This window comes from Gigantopelta aegis, chromosome 11 (genome assembly GCF_016097555.1).
Source record: "Gigantopelta aegis isolate Gae_Host chromosome 11, Gae_host_genome, whole genome shotgun sequence".
NCBI classification, from domain to species: Eukaryota; Metazoa; Mollusca; class Gastropoda; order Neomphalida; family Peltospiridae; genus Gigantopelta; species Gigantopelta aegis.
In genome coordinates, this window is record NC_054709.1 from 32,227,493 (window position 1) to 32,254,483 (window position 26,991).

General features: G+C 38.5%; 1 protein-coding gene and 1 long non-coding RNA gene across 2 annotated transcripts; one reads left to right on the forward strand and one right to left on the reverse strand.

Annotated features, from left to right (window-relative positions):
• Positions 1 to 262: 262 nt before the first annotated feature.
• Positions 263 to 26,951, reverse strand: LOC121385694 (zinc transporter ZIP10-like). The gene is made up of 8 exons (XM_041516467.1): positions 25,735 to 26,951; positions 13,724 to 13,934; positions 10,038 to 10,207; positions 7,559 to 7,699; positions 6,869 to 6,932; positions 4,417 to 4,704; positions 3,432 to 3,619; positions 263 to 581 (listed from the first exon to the last, which is right to left on the reverse strand). The coding sequence occupies exons 1-8, from the start codon at positions 26,656 to 26,658 to the stop codon at positions 441 to 443; spliced, it is 2,127 nt and encodes a 708-aa protein (XP_041372401.1). The 5' UTR covers positions 26,659 to 26,951; the 3' UTR covers positions 263 to 440.
• On the forward strand, positions 21,912 to 23,656 carry LOC121385695. Its single transcript, XR_005959569.1, has 3 exons — positions 21,912 to 22,145; positions 22,627 to 22,723; positions 23,545 to 23,656. It is a non-coding gene; the product is annotated as an uncharacterized LOC121385695 (long non-coding RNA).
• Positions 26,952 to 26,991: the final 40 nt, after the last annotated feature.

Consider the following 26,991-nt stretch of genomic DNA (forward strand, 5'->3'; position numbering starts at 1 on the left):
ACAAAATATTAGTGGCTGTATATTAAATTTGTTTCTGATCGTTCTAATATTTGTACTAGGTTAAATTTCATTTTATTTCCTAAAATAATTTTTTTTGGTACATAGAAGGAAGAAAATGTTTTATTTAACGACACACTCAACACATTTTAATTACGGTTATATGGCGACGGATCGTACATGGAAGACAAAATCCATTTTGGGCTTCTTACAAATATTAAGACGACCAAAAACACATTGAATATATAGACACCGATATTTTAAACAAGAAAATATATTTAATATGTAAGTTTAATCATAGAAATATTTTATTAGTCGGAAACATCTTACAATGCAGCAAACTCAGGAATGTCCCTTTAATCGAATGGTCCTGTGGTTTGAGACATCACCCGGCAGCGGTTTGTGTAATCACAGCTATTTGCTATTTGATGATCAAGGTCTAGTTAGTTGAGAGCGTTGACAAGGTCCCCCTCGAAGACGGCTATCACCAGCATGATTCCGGAGCCCGTGATCATCCCACAAAACTGCAGAAACAGAGGACAGAACGGGTTGCCTGCCGACGGAACGTGCGTCATCTCCGGGAGCTGAAAACACATTTATACTTCATCAAGAAACGGTTACAGTTTGTTTTGTTTAACAACACCACTAGAGCACATTGATTTATTAATCATCTGTTAAGTTTGTTTTGTTTAACGACACCACTAGAGCACATTGATTTATTAATCATCTGTTAAGTTTGCTTTGATTAACGACACCACTAGAGCACATTGATTTATTAATCATCTGTTAAGTTTGCTTTGATTAACGACACCACTAGAGCACATTGATTTATTAATCATCTGTTAAGTTTGGTTTGTTTAATGACACCACTAGAGCACACTGATTTATTAATCATCTGTTAAAAGTTTGGTTTGTTTAACGACACCACTAGAGCACATTGATTTATTAGTCATCTGTTAAGTTTGTTTTGTTTAACGACACCACTAGAGCACAATGATTTATTAATCATCTGTTAAGTTTGGTTTGTTTAATGACACCACTAGAGCACATTGATTTATTGGTCATCTGTTAAAAAGTTTGGTTTGTTTAATGACACCACTAGAGCACATTGATTTATTAATCATGTTAAAAAGTTTGGTTTGTTTAACGACACCACTAGAGCACACTGATTTATTAATCATCTGTTAAAAGTTTGGTTTGTTCCACGACACCACTAGAGCACACTGATTTATTAGTCATCAGCAAAAAGTTTGGTTTGTTTAATGACACCACTAGAGCACACTGATTTATTAATCATCTGTTAAAAGTTTGGTTTGTTTAACGACACCACTAGAGCACACTGATTTATTAGTCATCAGCAAAAAGTTTGGTTTGTTTAACGACACCACTAGAACACACTGATTTATTAATCATCTGTTAAAAGTTTGGTTTGTTTAACGACACCACTAGAGCACATTGATTTATTAATCATCTGTTAAAAAGTTTGTTTTGTTTAACGACACCACTAGAGCACACTGATTTATTAATCATCTGTTAAAAAGTTTGTTTTATTTAACGACACCACTAGAGCACACTGATTTATTAATCATCTGTTAAAAAGTTTGGTTTGTTTAACGACACCACTAGAGCACACTGATTTATTAATCATCTGTTAAAAGTTTGTTTTGTTTAACGACACCACTAGAGCACATTGATTTATTAGTCATCAGCTAAAAGTTTGTTTTGTTTAACGACACCACTAGAGCACATTGATTTATTAATCATGTTAAAAAGTTTGGTTTGTTTAACGACACCACTAGAGCACATTGCTTTATTAATCATGTTAAAAAGTTTGGTTTGTTTAACGACACCACTAGAGCACATTGATTTATTAATCATCTGTTAAAAAGTTTATTTTGTTTAACGACACCACTAGAGCACATTGATTTATTAATCATCTGTTAAGTTTGTTTTGTTTAACAACACCAAAGAGCACATTGATTAATTAATCATTGGTTATTGGAAGTAAAACATTTGGTAATTTTGACTCGTAGTGATCAGAGGAAATCTGCTAAATTTTTCAAATGCAGCAAGGCATCTTTTATATGCACTTTCCCAAAGACAGGAAAGCCTTTGCAATTCACCAGTTGTGGTGCACTGGTTAGAAAAAGAAAAAAAAAACCAATCAGTTGAATTGATTATTGCACGCTATGGTTAGTTCTGTAAAGTAAACTAAGATGGCTACCATTATACATCGTCTCCACTGAAACCAAAACAAAATTAATTATATACTCTTCAAAAAAAGTAGAGGAACCTGAAATATTAATGTTAATATTAACTACAAGACCGAACATACGTTTTGACCACAGACATCCTAGTAAAGAACGTTCAGGTCTGTTTATCAACGCCCCTGCGCGTGCTGTAACCTCACCATGGTGCAAGGGTGTAACATTCTCTTTGAGAATGGCCAATACATCACAAATCCCCTTGTTTTCTTCGAGATACAATTAAAATTTTGAATAAAAGTCAGTATCTATCTGTGATATTTGTATTTTTGTACAGTTCTTTACACGGTGTTTTTATTTAAATCTTGAATTTTTATATTGATGTTGATCATCACTTTATTTGTTTGCATTACCATAGTTTGACACCCAATAGCCGATGTATTTTTTGTTCGTGCTGGGGTGTCGTTAAACATCCATTCATTCATTCGTTTATCAACGCACCGAAACACATTCCATAGTTTGCACATGCATCACACAGTTGCCCCTTACATGTATGTGGGGTGTCATTCACAATTTTGACAATTTCCAGGAAGATCCATTAATCACAGTGGAACATTATTTCTGTCAATCTTTTTCATTCTGTTGATCATACAGTTGTTATTGTTTTGTTTTTAGTTTTTTGTTTTGCGATTGATTTACTGATAAAAAAACCCTTCAACTTTCAAATTTCACTTCTGACCCCAATCGTCCTTCAAGATCTTTGGTGGTTATAAAACCTACTGTAATACTGAACTACCGGTTGTAATGTTTGCCCAGTTAATTCACTATTATCATATAACCATTCCCCACAGCTAATATACCTTACAATTTTGGCAATTGTAAATTCTTATTGGAGTTCCCCTACTTTTTTTGAAGAGTATATTTACACTAGCCAAAGGTGGGGCAAAGGGGCCATGCCCCCTCTCCAAATTGCTCGTCTTTTTAAACCATGATACTCACCATGTCTACTAGAGCTATAACCATGATACTCACCATGTCTACTAGAGCTATAACCATGATACTCACCATGTCTACTAGAGCTATAACCATGATACTCACCATGTCTACTAGAGCTATAACCATCATACTCACCATGTCTACTAGAGCTATAACCATGATACTCACCATGTCTACTAGAGCTATAACCATGATACTCACCATGTCTACTAGAGCTATAACCATGATACTCACCATGTCTACTAGAGCTATGTAGATGAATAATCCAGCCACACAAGCAAAAATCCAAACCGAGGCATCACTAATGTTTCCAAGGGCAACACCAATCGCCATGCCGATGAAACAAAGTACAGAAGACACGACGTTGTAGACGATGGCTTGTTTCACTGACATGCCGGTGCGCAACAACATCGCAAAATCTCCTGAGGGAAAAAACAAAACAAATTCTTTAAAAAAAAAATTAAATACATTGAGAGTGGGTGGGTGGTGGACAGATGGGACATACTAACAGGTGGACAGACAGATGGAAGGAGGGAGGGATGGGTATATGGGTGGATGGAGGGACATGAATTTTACAAAAATAAAATCATACTTTTAAAGCAAAGAATAAATAAATTGGGATGGGTGGAAGTTAGGTTGGAATTTTGAATCGACGAATATATGGGTTGGAGGATGGATGGATGGATGGATGCACGGACGGATGGATGAACAGATGGACGAATGGTTATGTGGGTGGATGAAGGGAGGGATGGATGGAGCGACAGATGAATTTGAAAAAATAAAACCATATTCTTTAAGTCAAGAATAAATAAACTGGCATTGATTGTGAGGTAGGGTGGAGTTTTGAATAGATGGTTGGATGATTTAATGGATGAGTGCATGATTTGGTAAATGAATGGACGATTTGGTGGATGGATGGACCATTTGGTGGATGGATGGATCATTTGGTGGATGGATGGACTATTTGGTGGATGATTTGGTGGACAGATGAATGGATGGATGGATGGAATTGTGGGTGGATGGATGAATGTATAAATGAATGGATGGACTGATGGATAGACAAATGGATGGATGAACACCAGATACAACCCCTGTAATTGTCCACAGATTTTCTCATTCTCCACGGCACTTTTTGTTTTTCTGTGGACTATGTTAGATTGTTTTTCCCACACCATGTTTAGAGAGAGTACACACTAAAGCTACAAGTTCTGAAACTTACCAATTTCATGCGGCAGCTCGTGACAGAAGACGGCAATGGATGTACTGAAGCCACCGGTGATGCTGTTGGCAAACGCTGCTCCGATTGCGAGGCCGTCGCTGAAGTTGTGAATCCCGTCACCCAGAATGACCATCCACGCAATAGCAGCGATTGAATCGGGAATCTCGCCATCACCATGGCTGTGTCCATGGTGACCGTGACCATGATCTTGACTTTGAGGCATCATTTTATTTCTTTCCGTTCCGTTGGAAACACTCTGGTGGTGTTCGTCCTCAGAACTCTTAAAGGCTGGAAGGTATAATGTATAGAGACATTTACCGTGTGGAGCACCGGTAAGCCAAAGAAAGAAATGGAAAGAAAAGCACGTCTAACATTTAGTTACTTTTCTCTCTTTTTTTTCTTTTTTTTAACGACACCACTAGAGACCGCTGATTAATTAATCATCGGCTATTGGATGTCAAACATTTGGTAATTCTGACTCGTAATCATGAGAGGAAACCCGCTATATTTCTCTGATGCACCAAGGGATCTTTTATATGCACTTTCCCACAGACAGGAAAGCACACACCACGGCCTTTGACCAGTTGTGGTGCACTGGTTGGAACAAGAAAAAAACACAATCAGTTGAATGGATTCACCGAGGTGGTTAGAACTTGTGACCCACTGTCGCCACTTCAAGGGCTACTCTTTTCAATTAGCAGCAAGGGATCTTTTATATGCACCATCCCATAGACAGGATAGCACATACCATGGCCTTTGATGTACCAGTCGTGATGCACTGGCTGGAGCAAGAAATAGCCCAATGGGCCCACTCAAACCGACCGTGCATCAAGTGGGCTACGTCCCACACCCTTGTCTGGATGAACAACTCACAAACTTGTCTGGATGAACAACTCACACCCTTGTCTGGATGAACAAGTCACAAACTTGTCTGGATGAACAACTCACAAACTTGTCTGGATGAACAACTCACAAACTTGTCTGGATGTACAACTAACAAACTTGTCAGGATGAACAACTCACCCCCTTGTCTGGATGTACAACTCACTCCCTTGTCTGGATGTACAACTCACCCCCTTGTCTGGATGAACAACTCACACCCTTGTCTGGATGAACAACTCACACCCTTGTCTGGATGAACAACTCACACACTTGTCTGGATGAACAACTCACAAAGTTGTCTGGATGTACAACTAACAAACTTGTCAGGATGAACAACTCACAACCTTGTCTGGATGTACAACTCACAACCTTGTCTGGATGAACAACTCAGAACCTTGTCTCGATGAACAACTCACAACCTTGTCTGGATGTACAACTCACACCCTTGTCTGGATGAACAACTCACAAACTTGTCTGGATGAACAACTCACAAACTTATCTGGATGAACAACTCACAAACTTGTCTGGATGAACAACTCACAAACTTGTCTGGATGTACAACTAACAAACTTGTCAGGATGAACAACTCACAACCTTGTCTGTATGTACAACTCACAACCTTGTCTGGATGAACAACTCAGAACCTTGTCTGGATGAACAACTCACAACCTTGTCTGGATGTACAACTCACAACCTTGTCTGGATGAACAACTCACAACCTTGTCTGGATGTACAACTCACAAACTTGTCTGGATGAACAACTCACAACCTTGTCTGGATGTACAACTCACAACCTTGTCTGGATGAACAACTCACAACCTTGTCTGGATGAACAGTTCACAAACTTGTCTGGATGAACAGCTCACTAACTTGTCTGGATGTACAACTCACAAACTTGTCTGGATGAACAGCTCACAAACTTTTCTGGATGAACAGCTCACAAACTTGTCTGGATGAACAGCTCACAAACTTTTCTGGATGAACAACTCACAAACTTGTCTGCATGAACAACTTACGTTTGTCTGAATAAACAATTTATGTTTGTCTGGATGAAAAATTCACAAACTTGTCTGGATGAACAACTCACAAACTTGTCTGGATAAACAGGTCACAAACTTGTCTGGATGAACAGCTAACAAACTTGTCTGGATAAACAACTTATGTTTGACTGGATGAACAACTCACAAACTTGTCTGCATGAACAACTCACAAACTTGTCTGCATGAACAACTCACAAACGTGTCTGGATGAACAGCTCACAAACGTGTCTGGATGAACAGCTCACAAACTTGTCTGAATGACCAACTTACGTTTAACTGGATGAAAAAAATCACAAACTTGTCTGGATGAACAACTCACAAACTTTTTTTTCACAAACTTGTCTGGATGAACAACTCACAAACTTTTCTGCATGAACAACTCACAAACTTGTCTGCATGAACAACTTACGTTTGTCTGAATAAACAATTTATGTTTGTCTGGATGAAAAATTCACAAACTTGTCTGGATGTACAACTCACAAATTTGTCTGGATTAACAACTCACAAACTTGTATGGATGAATAACTTACGTTTGTCTGGATCTCCAATCATGATCACTTCTTCCACTGGCAGATGATCAACTTTGAGTCCATACTGGAATAAAATCATGCAAAATATTATTAAAGGGATGATTGGTTTAATGACACACCAGGATGTACGAAACTAAGACAAGGAACGGAATATTGGTTTAATGACACCGTAGCAATTTAAAACAGCTAGTTCAAGTCTAAAAAGAGAAACAGTTTTACCGTAGTAAAGATAGATTTTGCAGAGAATTGCAAAGCCCCAATGGCCGCTATGATAAAGCACTGAAATATTGTGTATAAATTGTGATGAAACCTATAAAGTGTTCAACTTTCCTTTTTTGGGGCAGGATGTAGCCCAATGTAAAGCGCTTACTTGATGCGTGGTCGGTTTGGGATCGATCCCCATCGGTGGGCCCATTGTCCTATTTCTCGTTCCAGCCAGTGCACCATGACTGGTATATCAAAGGCCATGGTATGTGCCATCCTGTCTGAGTGATAGTGCATATAAAAGATCCCTTGCTACTAATGGAAAAATGTAGCGGGTTTCAAAATTACCAAATGTTTGACATCCAATAACCGATGATTAATAAATCAATGTGCTCTTGTGATATCGTTGATCAAAACAAAACTTTAAAACCTTTCCCTATTTTGGCATTTTCGTTAGATATGCAAAATGTTTCAGTCAGAATATACCTTTGATTTTTTCCTGCGTTTCATGTCTGTGACGATATGGAGAACGCGCTCCATGAGGAAGAAGAAGAAGACTCCCAACAGGGCACACAACCCTTTCCAGATGTTTGTGAGGTTGTGGTGAGATTTGTCACTTGCCAGGGCCTGAAACAGAAACAAGAATACTGGTGAGAAACATGAAATGCCCATCAAAAGTAGGTGAGAATGGCCTAGTTGTGGTACACAACACACCTCGATCCATCTCAAGTACTTATCACTTTTTTTGATAATTAAAACCAGACATGATCTACTCCTTACTCTTTAAAAACAATCTTCATCTCCAAAGTGTTTCGTTCATTTCATTTCATTTCAACTTATTTTCGTGCTTATATCCAATTAAGGTTCAAGCATGCTGTCCTGGGCACACACCTCAGCTATCTGGGCTGTCTGTCCAGGACAGTGGGTTAGTTGTTAGTTGGTTAGTGAGAGAGAAGAGGGTGTAGTGGCCTTACACCTACCCATTGAGCCCTTAAGAACTCGCTCTGGGTTGGAGCAGCTTGGTACCGGGCTGCGAACTCTGTACCTACCAGCCTGTAGTCCGATGGTCAAAGTGTTTCTAGTCATCCAGGGGCCTAATTCACAAAGGTCTCTTGGGCTCTGCTAGACAACGAAGCATCCTCTTTGTAAGTCTTTTAGCACTGCATTGCGAGATCGCAAAGTTGCGAGAATTTAGTGAATTAGGCCCCTGGTGTTTGTAATACATGTACCACAAAATGGATTTGTCATCATTCTAAAAATGGACATACATCTGAGAAGTAACAGTTGTGGAGACGAGCTCTTGTCCATTACTTTTAAGCATGTTTCCCCATTTTAACTTCACACACTCTTGTTTCACGCTCTTGTAACCATATCCAGATGTGTTACAGGTTTGTACATTAGCCAAACTTAGAGTCCATTTTCACGGGTTGAAATTAGGGTCTGTGATTTTAAATTTAGGACATCATTTATTATGAAGGGGACGGGATGCAGCTCACTGGTACAGACCGGCCTCGGTGGCGTTGTGGCAGGCCACCGGTCTACAGGCTGGTAGGTACTGGGTTCGATTCCCAGTCGAGGCATGGGATTTTTAATCCAGATACCAACTCCAAACCCTGAGTGAATGCTCCGCAAGGCTCAATGGGTAGGTGTAAACCACTTGCACCGACCAGTGATCCATAACTGGTTCAACAAAAGCCATGGTTTGTGCTATCCTGCCTGTGGGAAGCGCAAATAAAAGATCCCTTGCTGCTAATCGGAAGAGTAGGCCATGTAGTGGCGACAGCGGGTTTCCTCTCAAAATCTGTGTGGTCCTTAACCATATGTCTGACGCCATATAACCGTAAATAAAATGTTTTGAGTGCGTCGTTAAATAAAACATTTCTTTCTTTCAGTGGTACAGCGCTCGCCTGATGCATAGTCGATCTAGGATCGATTCCCATCGGCAGTGTTCGAGATTAACCGTATCCCGATATATCCCGGGGATACCAGAATTTAATTTTGGATACCAGACTTCAAGAACCCAGTATCCCACCGGGATACCATATAATGTTGTTGGTTTTTTTAATCCTGCGTTTTTATTTTTCGCTGAAACAATGAAAGTTGTCATTTATTGGTGAAGTTAAGCAACAGTATTTTCGAGCTCGTATCCAGTCTAATGCTATGCCTTAACAATATCTCCCCCCAACTCGTACTCAGTCTAATGCTACACTGGAGCAATAGCGGTGTAGCAATAGACTTAGAACCACTAAGACGCTATTGTTTTTGTTGGATGTTTCCTCCCTACAAATTTTATTGATTCGACATCTGCAGAAAATTAATACAGGTAGGTTTATCATTAGTAATGTCAGAAACACTTATGGATTACTGCTAAATATTAATTTATGTCAGTATTACTCAAAAATAGATGGAGAAAATCTTTTTGCCGATTTTGTTTGATTGCAAATTTCACGAATTCTGCAATTTCGATTGCCACATAGAAATAGACTGGGAATGAGAACAGTGTTATCCAAGTTTGTTACGATGTTATTTATGAATTTCATTTAAGTGGGATACTAAATTCTCAGGTGGGATACCAGATTTTGAAATGTTAGTATCCAACTGGGATACTGCCCAAATATTTTCATCTCGAACACTGCATCAGTGGGCCGATTGGGCTATTTCTCATTCCAGCCAGTGCTTCCACAACTGGTGTAACAAAGGCCGTGGTATGTACTATCCTGTACATATAAAGAAAATAGTAGTCCATGAAGTTTCCTCCCTCAATATCTGTGTGGTCCGTAACCATATGTCCGACGCCATATAACAGTAAATAAAATGTGTTGAGTGTGTCGTTAAATAAAACATTTCCTTCCTTCATTTAGTATGACATTTACATGGACATAATGGGTTACATGTTTCATTTTGTGCCACCTATTAATGGGTAATGCCAATTTTCTCCGAGGTGTGTATTTGTCCTGACACTTACATGAGGTAGCAGATGCAAAAGAGCGTCGCCAGTGAGTGCTCCGACCGCCAGCGCCACGAGAAACTGCAGAAGATGGTTGTAGAAGACTTTTTGCATCACCGGGATGATAGCCACGCCTAGCAACCCAACCAGACTGATGACCAAAACGGCAATGAAGCTGTAACCCCATACTGAAAGAAGAAACCAGAAAATGTTATGTTAATGAAGGGAAGATTAGTTTGGGGGATGGTGAACTGTGGTAGTTCATATGCAAGGGTAGTCCAAGTACTGTGACAGTAAGAGAGCTCGACGCACATTTGTAACAGGGCTAATAACCGTCCAAATGTCCGTCTAGCTCTCTTATAGTCAGAGTACTCGGGCTAATAACCGTCCAAATGTCCGTCTAGCTCTCTTACAGTCAGAGTACTCGGGCTAATAACCGTCCAAATTTCCGTCTAGCTCTCTTACAGTCAGAGTACTAGGGCTAATAACCGTCCAAATGTCCGTCTAGCTCTCTTACAGTCAGAGTACTCGGGCTAATAACCGTCCAAATGTCCATCTAGCTCTCTTACAGTCAGAGTACTCGGGCTAATAACCGTTTTTCTCGTTCCAACCAGTGCACCACAATTGGTCAAAGGCCGTGGTATGTCTTTTCTGCCTGTGGGAAAGTGTATATAAAAGATCCCTTGCTGCTAATGGAAAAATGTAGCAGGTTTCCTCTGATGACTACGAGTCAGAAGTACCAAACGTTTGACAATGATCCAGTAGCCGATGATTCATTAATCAATGTGCTCTAGTGGTGTCGTTAAACAAAACAAACTTTAACATTTCATCGGCAAGTGAGTATAGAGTTGTATTTTGAAACACCAGAGTGGTGTACAGAGTCCATTGTAAGTTTGTTGGAATGATGATGATGATGATGATGATGATGATGATGATGATGACCACAGAGCTTGGTGCATGTACAGACATTTTCTTTCAGTTTCCACACTAATGCTGATGCATAGCTACTGTACTCTGACTTCAGTGGACTTGGTTTGAGTTTGGAGTTTTCCTTCTCCTAGGAGAGTTTCCTTACTGAGATTCTGAGCCTCTCCAGCCCAGTTTTGATTTTGGCATTTGGTTCTCCTAGACAGTTGTCTTTCTTGACTCACGTCCTCTGTCCGGTCCATATTACTATTATTAGTCTAGTCTCTACCCTTTGACCAGTCCAGCTTGGGTTACCCTACCAGGAGCTGATGCTCCAGCTGGCATAGCTCTCCGAGTCACTGAGACAAGCAAGCTACCTCACCATGTCAAGGAATGAATGAATGAATGAATGAATGTTTAACGACACCTCAGCACAAAAATACACATCGGCTATTGGGTGTCACAAATGGTAAGTATATGAAAATATTATTTATATATATTTATGTAAAACCATAGTGTAAGGAGCTGTAGGTGAAATGTATAATATAATACATAAAATCAAAGTAAGTACATTTTAAAACTTTGTATAGAAGTCAAAGTGTTTTAAAACTTTACAATTAATTCTGGATGGAATTTAAAAGATTCCAAAACATTTCTGTTGCCAAACATATCATTTCTCATCAGCTTGAGATGATCATACTCCACCAAAATGTGGCACACAGTCAGTGTACACTGACAATGTTCACACTGAGGGGGAGGGTCCTTGTTTAAAATAAATGGACCATGAGATAGTGTTGGAATGAAACATTTGTATTTTACATATTCCAATAAAATTTACAGGATCACCAATACCCATCTTCCGTCAAAGTTAAAGTTTATTTTGTTTACCGATACCACTAGATCATTCATTTATTAATCATCAGGATCACCAATACCCATCTTCCGTCAAAGTTAAAGTTTATTTTGTTCACCGATGTCACTAGATCGTTCATTTATTAATCATCAGGATCACCAATACCCATCTTCCGTCAAAGTTAAAGTTTATTTTGTTTACCGATACCACTAGATCATTCATTTATTAATCATCAGGATCACCAATACCCATCTTCCGTCAAAGTTAAAGTTTATTTTGTTCACCGATACCACTAGATCGTTTATTTATTAATCATCAGGATCACCAATACCCATCTTCCGTCAAAGTTAAAGTTTATTTTGTTCACCGATACCACTAGATCGTTCATTTATTAATCATCAGGATCACCAATACCCATCTTCCGTCAAAGTTAAAGGTTATTTTGTTCACCGATACCCCTAGATCGTTCATTTATTAATCATCAGGATCACCAATACCCATCTTCCGTCAAAGTTAAAGGTTATTTTGTTCACCGATACCCCTAGATCGTTCATTTATTAATCATCAGTTATTGGATATCAGGCAGGACGTAGCCCAGTGGTAAAGTGCTCTCTTGACGCGCGGTAAGTTAGGGATCGATCCCCGTCAGTGGGCCCATTGGGCTATTTCTCATTCCAGCCAGTGCACTACAGCTGGTATATCAAAGGCCGTGGTATGTGCTATCCTGTCAGTGGGATGGTGCATATAAAAGATCCCTTGCTACCAATGGAAAAATGTAGCAGGTTTCCTCTCTAAGACTAGATGTAAAAATTACCAAATGTTTAACATCCAATAGCCAAAGATTTATAAATCAATGTGCTCTAGTGGTGTTGTTAAACAAAAAAACTTTAACTATTGGATATCAAACATTTCGTAATTCTGACATATAGTCTCAAACAGAAAACCCACTTAATTTTTCCATTAGTAGCAAGAAGTCTTTTATATGCACCATTCCAGACAGGACAGCACTTACAACAATCTTTGATATACCAAGATCTTATACCTCCCTTACTAAAAGGGGAGGGATTTAGCTCAGTCTGTTGAATGCTCGCTTGAGGTACATGCATCTCACAATCGAACCAACTTGTAAGATCCATTCAACAGTCTCGTTCCAACCAGTATACCACACCTGGTCAAACACTATGGTTTGTACTTTTCTGTCTGTAGAAAAGTAAAGTTTGTTTTATTTAACGACGCCACTAGAGCACATTGATTTTTTATCTTATCATCGGCTATTGGACATCAAACATATGGTCATTCTGACACTGGGTTTTTTAGAGGAAACCCGCTGTCGCCACATAGGCTACTCTTTTACGACAGGCAGCAAGGGATCTTTTATTTGCGCTTCCCACAGGCTGGATAGCACAAACCATGGCCTTTGTTGAACCAGTTATGGATCACTGGTATGTGCAAGTGGTTTACACCTACCCACTGAGCCTTGCAGAGCACTCACTCAGGGTTTGGCGTTGGTATCTGGATTAAAAATCCCATGCCTCGACTGGGATCCGAACCCAGTACCTACCAGCCTGTAGACCGATGGCCTAACCACGACGCCACCGAGGCCGGTGTCTGTAGAAAAGTGCATATAAAAGATCCTTTGCAGCATTAACAAAAAATATAGCGGGTTTCCTCTGAGGACTAAGTGTCAGAATTATTTGACATCCAATAGCTGATGATTAAATAATCAAATATGTGCTCTAGTGGTGTCAATAATAAAAAAAAACTTTTACATTTCAAAGGAAAGTGAGTATAGAGTTGTATTTTGAAACACCAGAGTGGTGGACAGAGTCCATAGTAAGTTTTGTGGTGCGCCGACTGGAATGAGAAATTACCTAATGATTTGTAACCAAAATCTTATACCTCCCTTACTAAAAAACCCTGTTTATCTGCAAGTAAGTACTCTTACCCTTTGGTGGAATACTGCCGATACTCTTAGCAGTAGTTGCGGAACCGTTGATGTCTTGCGGGGTCCGTGGTGCACCACGGGTGGAGTGTGAACAGTTCTGGAAATCCAGCTGGTAGATAATGGCAGGGGACATGTACAGAAAGTCACTTAGAGTTATCTCATCTTTGTGATCCAGATCAAAAACTTGTAGTATTTCTTTTGCTGTCAAGCACTGGAAAACAAAGCAAATAAACAAATGAGAAAAGTGGCATGTTAGTAATCTTTTTGTTTTCATCTTGAAGTGATCAAAGAGTATCATCATTGGCTGTGAAAATGCCAAATGTGAACACCTGAAATTCACCATAATTATTTGCAACAAGCTTTAATCCTCTGTGTAGGCTGGTGAGTATGTAGTGTTGCCCTGTTTGTGTCAGAATTACAATCCTCTGTGTAGGCTGGTGTACCAAAGGGTGGGGTATGTAGTGTTGCCCTGTTTGTGTCAGAATTACAATCCTCTGTGTAGGCTGGTTTACCAAAGGGTGGGGTATGTAGTGTTGCCCCGTTTGTGTCAGAATTACAATCCTCTGTGTAGGCTGGTGTACCAAAGGGTGGGGTATGTAGTGTTGCCCTGTTTGTGTCAGAATTACAGTATCAAAATGGTTGACACAAACTTGAGTATTTTTAAAATCAGACTCCCCTCCCCCCCAATTCCCACCATGCTAGTGGTTGATTGGTTGTAACTGTAATCATGATGGTTAACACATGCAGCTCAGTGGTGGAGAACTCAAGTGCAATGGGTTTCAGGATCGTATCCCCTGCACGTGCTGTAACCTCACCGTGGGGGCGGGATGTAGCCCAGTGGTAAAGCACTCGCTCGATGCGCGGTCAGTCTGGGATCGATCCCCGTCGGTGGGCCCATTGGGCTATTTCTCGTTCCAGTCAGTGCACCACGACTGGTACATCAAAGGCCATGGTATGTGCTATCCTGTCTGTGGGATGGTGCATATAAAAGATCCTTTGCTGCTAATCGAAAAGAGTAGCCCATGGAGTGGCGACAGCGAGTTTCCTCTCTCAGTATCTGTGTGGTCCTTAACCATATGTCTGACGCCATATAACCGTAAATAAAAAGTGTTGAGTGCGTCGTTAAATAAAACATTTCTTTCTTTCATTCTCTTTGAGAATGGCCAATACAGCACAAATCCCCTTGTTTTCTTCTGGATAGAATTGGAGTTTTCAATAAAAGTCAGTATTTATCTGCGATATTTGTATTTTTGCACAGTCCTTTGCACTGTGTTTTTGTTTGATTATTGAATTTTTATATTGATGTAGTTCATCATTTAATGTTTTACATTTACCATAGTTTGACACCCAATAGTCAATGTATTTTTCATGCTGGGGTGTCATTAAACATTCATTCATTCTACACAGTAAAATCTAAGTAATGTATGATTTCAGTCACCAAAAATATGCCTTAGTGTTTAAAAACTAGGGGTGTCCCTTTAACTACACTGGTTGTGATTAGATTTGTCACGGGGATTCTATAATTCCCGTAACTGAATAAAACACGATTATCAAAATATCTCTCCTAACGGTATATCTATTAGATCTCTCTGTAACAGGCTGTTAAACCCTAGTATGGCTCGTCTCTAGGTATGATCAGAGATACGATCTTATATAAAGTATATATTATTATAGCACGTTTAGCTCACTAGAAACACAACAAAACACAATACACTTTGGAATCTGTATTATCCTACGCTGACAAATGTACAGCCGTAGTAGTAATTAATAACAACAATAATAACAACCCAGAACTGATCACTTAATTAGTTAATCTCTAGGTGTCTAGTTACACAATATGCGAATCACTTCACCGTTACACCACACGTGTGATAATTGAGAAACGCTTCCAGGAGAAGTTAATTAATAAAGGAATTACAACACCATTCCTAACTGGTTAATTTTTAATTAACCCTTACTACTCGTTCAGTAACGTGTGATAATTTAGGACGCTTCCAGGGGAACTTAATTAATAAAGGAATTACAGCTCTATTCCTAACGGGTTAATTTTTAATTAACCCTTAACTACTCTTTCAGTAATCTTGTAACACAGAATTAATACTGGTACCTATCACAATAAAGACAATAACCTACAGTTTACCTAGGTCGTCTAGGATGACTGGCTAAGCTTTATATTACCAAATACTCGTATAATGTTGGAACAAAAAGTCTACGATTTACTTCGTCAGATGACCGAAGACACTGTCTAAAGAATATTGGTATAATACAGTATTAAAATATTTAAAGTCACATCAATCACATCAAGGTTATACACAGAGCAGAAATGATATTTACCAAAGTCCAAAGGACTACGTTCCCTGGGAGCTTCCTTTTCGTTCTCCTCGATATCTCTAAAAACTAGCTATTTATTATAAAATCAGAATTGGCCTGGGGGTACAAGGCGGTACCTCCCCCTATCATCTGATATTTCACCTCTACTAGCGTCGGTATATTTCTCTCTGATCGTCAGACTTACTGACGCCATCGTCGCCAAATCACGGTTGTAAAAACCGCACTCGCAGAGGTATTACGTAACTACTCACCACATGGCCTCCACAGCTGGACTAAGTGCATATTGGAATGCCCGATCGCGCGAAGTATTACGTAACAAGTTGCCCAGCTAGCTAAGTGCAATTAAACTGCACACGGCCCTCTAACACAATTAAAATCGCCACAGGCGAAAACAAATTTAAGAGCATGTACCGTCACAAGATTCAATAACTTTTGACTTATCCCAGATAGCACAACTACGTTAGCCCAACGTCGCCACGGTTGGCATTATCGCCGTCGTGGACCTAACGTTGCCACGACGTTGGCAAATGGTTCGTTCGGGCCGATCTCACCCCACCTTGTGACCGCGTGATGAAAACTCTGACCTTCACCTTCAGAAGTCAATCATTTGTGTTTGAACAGAAAATATTTCCAGCATAAATTTCAGGAATTTAACCAGTCACGTAAGTATTTGGAACACGATATAAAATCTTAATGAATATGAATATTTTCTGCTTCAGAAAATGTATGAATTTATATGTAAGGTTTTGTGTAAATAGTAAAAAACCCAAAATACCGCATTGAAGCATATGCGCCGAATTTACTTCTGCTTCAAGGTGTCGGCTCGACGTTGGCACAACGTTGCACTGACGTTAGCAAAATACTCAAGTTAGAAAAACAAATACCGGACATTATTTTTGGTATCATAAATAAATTAAAAAAGTAAAGTTTGTTTTATTTAACAACGCCGCTAGATCACGTTGATTTTTTATCTTATCATCGGCTATTGGACGTCAAACATATGGTCATTCTGACACTGTTTTTAGAGGAAACCCGCTGTCGCCACATAGGCTACTCTTTTTACGACAGGCAGCAAGGGATCTTTTATTTGCGCTTCCCACAGGCAGGATAGCACAAACCATGGCCTTTGTTGAACCAGTTATGGATCACTGGTCGGTGCAAGTGGTTTACACCTACCCATTGAGCCTTGCGGAGCACTCACTCAGGGTTTGGAGTCGGTATCTTGATTAAAAATCCCATGCCTCGACTGGGATCCGAACCCAGTACCTACCAGCCTGTAGACCGATGGCCTGCCACGACGCCACCGAGGCCGGTAGGTATCATAAATAATGAAACTAGAAAGCAATTATCAACATTAAATATTTATAGTATGGAAATTCAAAACCAAAAATTAGGCCATTATAAATATTTTAAATAGACAAAATAATTAGGCCTCTATTAAAAAACAAAAATGTAATTATAATAAATTTAATTAATAATTCTGTATTTAAGTAATAGAAAAAGAAATCTCAGTTTGTTTGGGGGGGGGGGGGGAAATAAAAATAAAGCAAAAGCAAAATAAAGCAATAAAAAATATTTTAAAAAATATTGTTATTAAGATCTCGGATCTTTATCATTCCAGGGAACATTTTGTTTTCAAAATCTTGATTAGTGGTATTTCTTGGCTATTGAAAATTTATTAGCAACTACTGTTTAATGTTTTAAAATTGTTACAAACCGTTTCTATATAATGAATATATAAAAAAAGGAATAATTTTCATAAACGACATACTCGACAATGAAGGGAATATTTTGGTATTTGAAACGTTTAGAAGAAAATATGACATAAAAACTAATTTTTTAAATTATGCATCATTAGTAAATGCTGTAAAATCTTTCCTACGTTCATTAAACAATATTAATGACAAAACATTCACATCTGTTAAAATTCCAAATTTACCTTTCAAAATGAAAATTCTACTGAACACAAATGCAAGATGTAAAGATCTGTACAATACATTGAACAAAAAAACCATAACTCCAAAGTCACAGATAAAATATGCAAACAAAGGATTGACATACGACTGTTGTACGTGGGAAAAATACTATGCTCTACCTTTCTATTGTTTAAAAGATACAACTTTAAGGTGGTTTCAATACAGACTGTTACACAGAATTCTGGCTACTAATACTTTTCTTCATATGATACATTGTTGATTCAAACAAATGCTCGTTTTGTAATAATGAACCGGAGACATTGCAGCACCTTTTTTACGACTGCATTGAAGTAAGAAACCTTTGGGAAGCAGTTAAAAAATGGATTTTTGAAAAAACTGGTCTTTGCATCCCATTAAGCAAAAATGTAGTTATGTCTGGAATGACAGATGGTGATCTAAGATACGTAGTAAACTGGATAACTGTCAATATAAAATATTACATTTACAACATGAAAATACTTAAACAAAGTTTGCACAAAAAGGCCATTGAAAATATCCTGATAACTAAATTCCAAAATCGGAGAATTAATTGATACTACTTTCTTCAATCTCATAACTGCACATCTTATTAACCTAAAGGAAAATCTGGGCTTGCTTGGATATACATGTACTAAAAATTCTGTAGAACCAGAAAACCAATCTTAATCTACAATACGAGTAAAGAGTAAATAATACATGCTTCTTTCTCTCTTTTTTAGTTTCTGTTTATCTTTTCTCTTTTTTACCCCATTCATTTCATCTGTCCATTCTCTATCCCCTGTCCCCCTCAGATCAAAACCATTATTGTATTCATATTTATGTATTGTTTTTAACAAATTCAAATGTATGTAACTAGAAGGTATGAATATATACATGTATTTTTGTAAGGCAATGATTCAAGGCTCCCCAACCTTGACACTGTCAACTGATCTGGGGGCAATAAAATCATTAAAAAAAATAAAAAAATAAAAAATAAAAAAATGTTTTAAAATTGTGTAGTGATCTCTGATACTTGTGTAGCAAATCACGACTCGATATCTGAACAAAATGTTACTTGCATTCTCTCCCTGTTCTCTCTCACTGTTTGCCTTTCGTATTTTATTTTTCAAAAAGCTAAACATTTCTTTATGAATTATGCTATGATTATGTTATATATTTGTTTAATTTAATATATTTGATGACGTTAAAAAGATATTGGTAGACAGTGATTCTGGGCTCCCCAAGCCTGACATTGTCATTGATCTGGGGATAATGCAAGTTATAATTAAAAACTATATATTTATATTAACATTAATGGCATCTACAAAGTGATATTGAAAATTTCAAGCAGTCTGCTTGAAATGTTATTAGTAAGGTGTGTGGACATAATGTAATATATTATTTGTTCACAAAAAAAAAAAATCTTTCAAAAAATGTATTCTAAATCCTGCGACCAGGGGGGTGGGGACAAATAAAATTGTCAGTCGGTCCCATTTGATGTCGTCACTTACCGGGGGGGGGGGGGAGAGAGAAAGTAATTTAAAAAAAAGAAGAACATTTAAAAAACGATATTTGCCAAACAGTTTTTTTAAAAATCATAGTGATATTTTTATAGTTTTATCTTGAATCATGAACGCGAAACGATAAACATGAAAACATGAACTTTTTTTTTAATTAATCACATATGATCAGTGAAAAAACCCACAAATTGTATATATTTTACATAATAGAATAAATAATATAAAAAAGGAATAAAAGTTATGAATTTTAATTCCCATATATGTATAAAAAGTACGAGTATTCAGTACTGTATCCTGAAAATTAAAGGGACACACCCTAGTTACGGCTAGTTGTTAACCATTACGGCGTTGTTTTTCGCTATTAAACCCATTTTTTCACAAATAAAATTGCACTTTACTTACCGTTTATTATTTAGAATATACATTTCCATTCACCTGAAGTGTTTTTTGGTAATCCTGGTAATCCTGGTGTTTGTAATACCACAAAATGCATTTTTCGTATTTCTGAAAAACGGACGCACGTTTGAGAAAAAACCGTTGGGCAGACAAGGTCTAATCTATTTTTAGACGGGATATTTCCATTTCAATGTCACAGACGTTGGTATACCACGTGACCGTTATCATTTTGGTTCGGTTTGTTTTCTCGTGCACGGTTCGCGCAATCAACATCCGATTTGTTGTTCATTTGTGAGATTTTTCTTCACAGTTCGTGAACATTTTCAGTAACAATAAAGTTCAGACAAGTAAGTATCTCAATACAAAACGTTACAAACCCTTAAAACCAATAATTTTGCTAAGTCCTGTACGATATCTGGAGAGGGGATACAACCAGGACAGAACAGTTGGAACATGTCCAGGAGAGGTGAAAAGAACGCACCCCAAGTCTGTCAAATTTGTCGTGACGTAGGCATTGTTGTGCTTCGAGCGACATCTACCGGTGACATCAGAATACAAACTTTCAAAATTATTTCAAGCAATTGGGACATGGGGATTCCCATGGTATTTATCGATATAAAACCTGCTTTTTCACTCCATTTGATAAAAACGTGATCTAAGTGTGTTACAGGTTTGTAGATTAACCAAATTATAATTTATTTTCGCTGGATGGAACTAGGGTGTGCGGCTTTAATAAAAGATGGCACCGTTGAAGCGTTTGACAGCCTAAGCTAGCACATGTTTAGACAAAGAGAGTAATAACGTCATCACTGATTGGATGAAATTTGACCTCTACTGGCTCTTGAGATAACAGTACATGTAGCTGTTCTGCTTACTCCCACTTGTTAAAAAAAGGTGGAAACCTTTTGTTAATTTTAAAATCCTTTATAATTATTGGATACACTACATTGAACAGTCAACATTAAATACATGTATAGATTATTTCATTATATTTTATGCTATTTTAAGCAGTTTGTATTGCACAAAAGCCTCTTGCTTCAGACTAGGACACTCGACCCGACATAGCTCCGTACATAGGTGTTGACAGGTGTTGATTTGCAAATTCTGGGTCCTTTGTTTTAATTGGAGTGTAATACCTTAATGGCTTTCTAAACCAAGAATGGTGCTATCGTTAATGTCTGTGTAATCTCTTGACCGGCTCAGCGACTTTGACAAATGTCTAGCCTAGTGGCAGTCGAGTGACACTACTGTAGGTCCGACTTCAGTGACTGGCGATATACTTAGGCAGACTTTAAAATCACAAACGTCTGAAACACCAGCCATATTGACCACTATTTATTTATTATTTTAAATTATGCACGAGATACCGATGTCTGGGCTGGCCGGTCCACTTGACCGATAGCAATTTGTTCCAAAAATAGAAATGGACAGGTGCTTCGGACCGACAAGAATGACAAAAGTGGTACCTGCAAACGCGCGTTTTAAAAAAATAATTTCGGTCTCAGAGATCGAGAATCAGTCCCAGACCTGGAAAAAAGGGCTTTTCCCACCCCTGCCTGCGACATATTCTAACAAATAGTATAAATCTGTAATGTGTGATTTTAATATGCATGTTAAAAGCTGAACAATTAAAGGGACATTCCTGAGTTTGCTGCAATTTTTAAGATGTTATCGACTAACAGAGACTTTTTAATGATTGTAATTACATATCAAATATATTTTTCTGAATAAAATAATAGTGGATGTATATTAAAAGTGTTTCTGATCCATCTAATATTTGTACTAAGTTATATTTCATTTTATTTCCTAAAAAAGGTTTTTTCGTACGTACGAAATTATTTGAAGACAAAATCCAGTTTGGGCTTCTAACAAATATTAAGACGACCAGAAACACATTGAATATACAGACACTGATATTTTAAACAAGAAAATATATTTAATATGTAAGTTTAGTCGTAGAAATATTTTATTAGTCGGAAACATCTTACAATGCAGCAAACTCAGGAATGTCCCTTTAATATAACATCCACTTGCAACATATTTGATGATATTTAATGCTGCTGTATTGATGTATTACACATAGGTTGCCTATTTGAATTCTTTGGACGCATAACAGCAAAGGATGTAATTGAAAGAATGATGGAGTGCATATTCACCCTGCCCTTCGCTTGTCAGTACAAATGGGTTGGCAGGAGAGAAAAAATGGCATCAGGAAATTAATTCTCAGAAAGGTGATAAAAGGTATTATTACCCCTAATATTATGGTTCAAAATATCTTGGTACGTATCAAAGTGTTACGTCCCACTTGACATCACAAATGATCACCGTCTGCATTCTTATACAATGATTTCTCAATTTAAAACATAATTATTTGGGTAATAAATAGGATATTAGACTTGAAATAATTTGTATTTGTCACTCACTAAGGCAAATAAAAATCATATCATTTGTGACATAAACTTGATAAGAAATGGACACTCGTTTAAGATCCTATAATAAACTATACACAGACATGAAATATCTATTGTTTGTTGGAAATTTGTTAGTATAAATTAAGTTTACAATTATTAATTTTGCTAATAATTTAAGTTAAAAGCCATTAATTCAATAATGTTCAACTTCTAATTTCTTCAAGCTATAATTGGGGTAACTTGTGCCATAATTCTATATCTAATAAGTTGAAAATATGTATTTAATATTTGCCATTTCTTATTTTCTGAAGATGCTGCCAAAAACAGCAACATAAAAGAGGCAGGAGTGGAACTGCATCTTAGAAATTGGTTAAGATATGCATCGGATCGAATTAGGGGCCAAAGGAAGTGACTTTTTGCCATCATATTTGACTATTTTCAGTTTATAATTTGATTAGGGCTATTCCTTTTAAAAGTCATTTCAGTATTTTTTAATAATGGTGAACATAGCAGAATCTGTATAAAGATATCTCTCCCCACATTTAGAAAAATCTTCAGGCTTACCCCCACCCATTTTAAAAAGAAATAGCCCTTATATCTTTTAAAACATATTTAATGAGTAACACTGAATAAGATAAAACAAATCAAGAACTAAGACACAACAAGTAATGTCCATCAACTTGGAACAAAATAAGGGAAAGTCTATAGTTGCATATCACATCTGTATGTGGCAAGACATGTACTAGCTAGGTTATTTATTTTTAGAATTATGAGTAAGTAGTTTCATGGGGCAGGATGTAGTCCAGTGGTAAAGCGCTCGCTTGATGCACAGTCGGTTTGGGATTTATCCCCGTCGGTGGGCCCATTTGGCTATTTCTCGTTCCAGCCAGTGCACCACGACTGGTATATCAAAGGCTGTGTTATGTGCTATCCTGTCTGTGGGATGGTGCATATAAAAGATCCCTTGCTGCTAATGGATAAATATAGTGGGTTTCCTCTCTAAGACTATATTTCAAAATGACCAAATGTTTGACATTCATTAGCCGATGATTAATAAATCAATGTGCTCTAGTGGTGTCGTTAAACAAAACATACTTTAAGTACTTTCATTTTAACTTGAGGGAAATGTTATATTTGCGTATACTGAATACACAGGAACAAACTTTTTATACAGTGGTACATACTTTAATTTTAAATAATTTCGTTATCTTCTGCATTTGTCATTGCAGCACTTGAGGAGAGGCAACGTGCGAGGCCAGCAGCCACTGAGACATAGTCGGAATCCGAAAAAGATGATGAACAAGATTGATATTTAGTTTGATAATAAATGTTAAAACTGTGCTTTTGTTATTCATAATTACATTGGCCCAACGTTGGGCCAACTATATAACGTGTTATGAAAATGTTGGCGCAACGTGGAATTACCAACATTGAGCCAACGGAAAAACTAACCATGTGCCAACGTCGGCAGTCGATGTTGGGCCAACGTTGGGCCAACCATGGTGTGCTATCTGGGATTAATTTTCTGCTACATAAAGGTGCTGAAGAAATCAGGCCAAGTTCAGCTAGCTTACTTTTGCAAACTGTTTTCACTGGTTCTCAGTGGTAATTCGGATTACTGTTGCGTAACAACACACGCTAATAACAACAGTTAGATGACCTTACCCCCAGGTCTGCGTTTAGTCAGACATAACGGGGAAAACGTTCAGAGTTTGACCGTCACATTATACCAAATGACACATCTGTCAAATAGCTGATCGCGTGGCAGGACACATGCAAGAAAATCCGTTCAGACTCTCTAGTAAAATGACATGATACATATTTGGATTTTACTTTTCTCTGTTTTGTATGTATAACAAATTCGTTCTATGGTAATCTTAGCCCATCTGGCTATATCGCGTGATACATGACATGACGTGACTGAGAAATCGAGCTCCCTGTTCAACTCGTGCCCCGTCATCGATGACAAGGGAGGAACAATAGGAATCGGTGGCACTGAACACGGCCCTTGCTGGGGAGTCGTCCAAACACCGGTCGTCGTGTGCAGTTACCAGGTTAAATGTCGTGTGCAGTTACCAGGTTAAATGTCGTGTGCAGAGACCGTGATCAAATACCGTTTGCAGACGTAATGCTCGGGTGTCGTGTGTAGCCACTTCATGGGCCCCGTTTTGTGAAGTGGTGCGCGTGCTGTCACCGTGCGCAAAGGTCGAGTGACGTCACTTGCAGACTCCGTGTGCAGATCGATTTTTTTTTAGTATATCCAGTTATGGTTCATGCGCGCTATTCTTGGTACGTCTGTTTGGGCTATTTGGGTTGTCATACAGGGAGAGGTTCCCAACTTTATCAATACGTTTAACGTAACTTAAGTGTTAAAACCAGTGTGGCTCATGTAGTATGCCAGACCCATTCTCTAAATTTAGATCATCGCGACAATGCCAATCGCTTTAACATTAACAGGGTTCCCACAGGTGCTTGAAGTGCTTGAAAGTACTTGAATTTTGTTAATGTATTTTCAAGGCCTTGAAAATCGTATTTTTGTGAAAAAGTCTTTGGAAAGTCCTTGAATTTTACTGTCCCCTCCTGAAAAAAATAGGAAACATGCCTTTCCTAGCTTTAGTAAAAACAAATTGAATCGCTTCCGTAGGTTTATTTACGCGTCAACTCCATCTAGCAAAGTATTTACTGTTGTATAAGATGCTTGTAATCAGGGCCGTAGCTAGCAGGGGGGCAAGGGGGGGGGGGGGCAGCCAGTTGCCCCCCACCCCCCGAAAAGATTCGGAAAGCATAGAAACTTAAAGAAAAGGAGTTTTAGACTATTAACTACTCAGTTGCCCCCCCCCCCCCCCCCCCCAACAAAAAATCCTAGCTACGGCCCTGGTGATGACCTACTGATTTTCCAAACTGTACTTTATCGTTTCGGTTACTAAGGAAGTCCAGTCCAACCTGTTGCGTATGCAGACTGATAAACCGATGGTTCCCTTTCTTGGTGAATGAATTGCACTTAACCAATTGACACTTGAAGCAGTGTATAATTATATGTGCAATGACAGTATACTTTTTATTACTAGGTAAATTTGTTTAAAACATGTTTTTGTGTCCTTGACAAATGAAGTTAAATACTTAAAAAAGTCCTTGAATTTTATTTTCTCAAAACTCTATGAACCCTGCATTAAAAAATGTTCATGTTTTAAACACTTAAAAACCTAACGACTACGAAGTTTCAAAAACAAATATAGCCTAGCGGTTTAAACCGTATCAATACAAACAGTGTGGCTGATGTAGTGTGCCAGTTTCTGACTAAATTTAGATCATCGCGATTATGTCGAATGCGTGGTCTGTATACGGACATGTACAATGTCATGTAGACGGTTGAGCAAATCAAAGGTGTTAGTCCGCCCCTATAAAATGAGAAAGGTTACCTGAATATGATTGTTGTGGTAATGGTGGGTTCCTTCTGTAGAAACATCTCTCTGAACACGTTTCTTCGGGACTTTAGCGTCATGCTTCTTCTTACCCTTTTGTTTTCGTCCTGTTTTCATACGACGGCCGCTATTACCTTTTCGTCTTCTTCCACCTGTTGGCTTTGGAGTCGAGTTTTGATTTTGATACTCGGTGTCAGACTGATCAATATTTGGTGTTACATCCTGAGATCTACTCAGACCAGAACTGTGTTCTTGCGCCAACATATTTTTACTTCCCATATGAATGGAACTTTTGGAAGACAATTCTTGATTCGGACGTCCGGTGTCAGATTCAGATTCAGATTCGTTTTTGGATATACCGATCTCAGGTTTTTCCAAATTCCGATTTTCAAGATGCTGGAATCTACTAACGCTACCTTCATTGCGAGCATTCCCTGTCCTCTTTTTCTGAAACGAACTTGCATCTTTGTCTGCAGATGCATGGTCGTTGGCCCCTCCTTGATAATCTTTCAAAGCTTGTTTATGGACTCCATCACCACCGATTCTAGACTCTGTTTCTAGATCGCCAGCACCATAACTCTCTACGTCTCCACGGAGTCCTAAATTATGAAAGATCTTTATGAGTTCGTGTCTGCGAACGGTCTTCTTGTCCTCTCCATACTTGGCAAACAGAAGCGACACAAAGTATTTCCCTTCCTCTCGAGCCACGCTCTCGCTGCTGGTTCCCGTAACCCGAAACCCATGGTGGTCGTGGATGTGTAGCGTCACCACCGGCGGCGACGACGACGTCAATGTCTCGGTGACGACGGTGTCCGACGTTGTCTGGGTGACCGGTTGAGCTACGCCGCCTCTGGATCCGAAGACGCACAGCGACACCGAGAGTAGCACGTACAGAGAGGAAAACTTACTGGCTTGGAACATCTTCTTGTGCTTTACTGACAAACCCGTTGAATGCTGGCTTTATAAGTGTACCCGGGGTAAGCAAGTAGGTCACATGGATACTGTTGTTGTTTTTTCTTCTTCTTCTTCTTGCGAAAGCTACACACGTTCCTTAGGGTGAGGGAAGGACAAAGGTCGAAATGGGAAATAGACCGTGTTGCATTCATAAGGTGAGACCTCCGTGACGGGCAAGGCATCCATTTCACGTGAACCGTACAAAAAAATAGATTGGTGTGTTTGGGTAATGACACCCCAGTACATTGTGTGTTACGTATCCCAGGTTTGGTTTGTTCAACGACATGTGGGAAGCGCAAA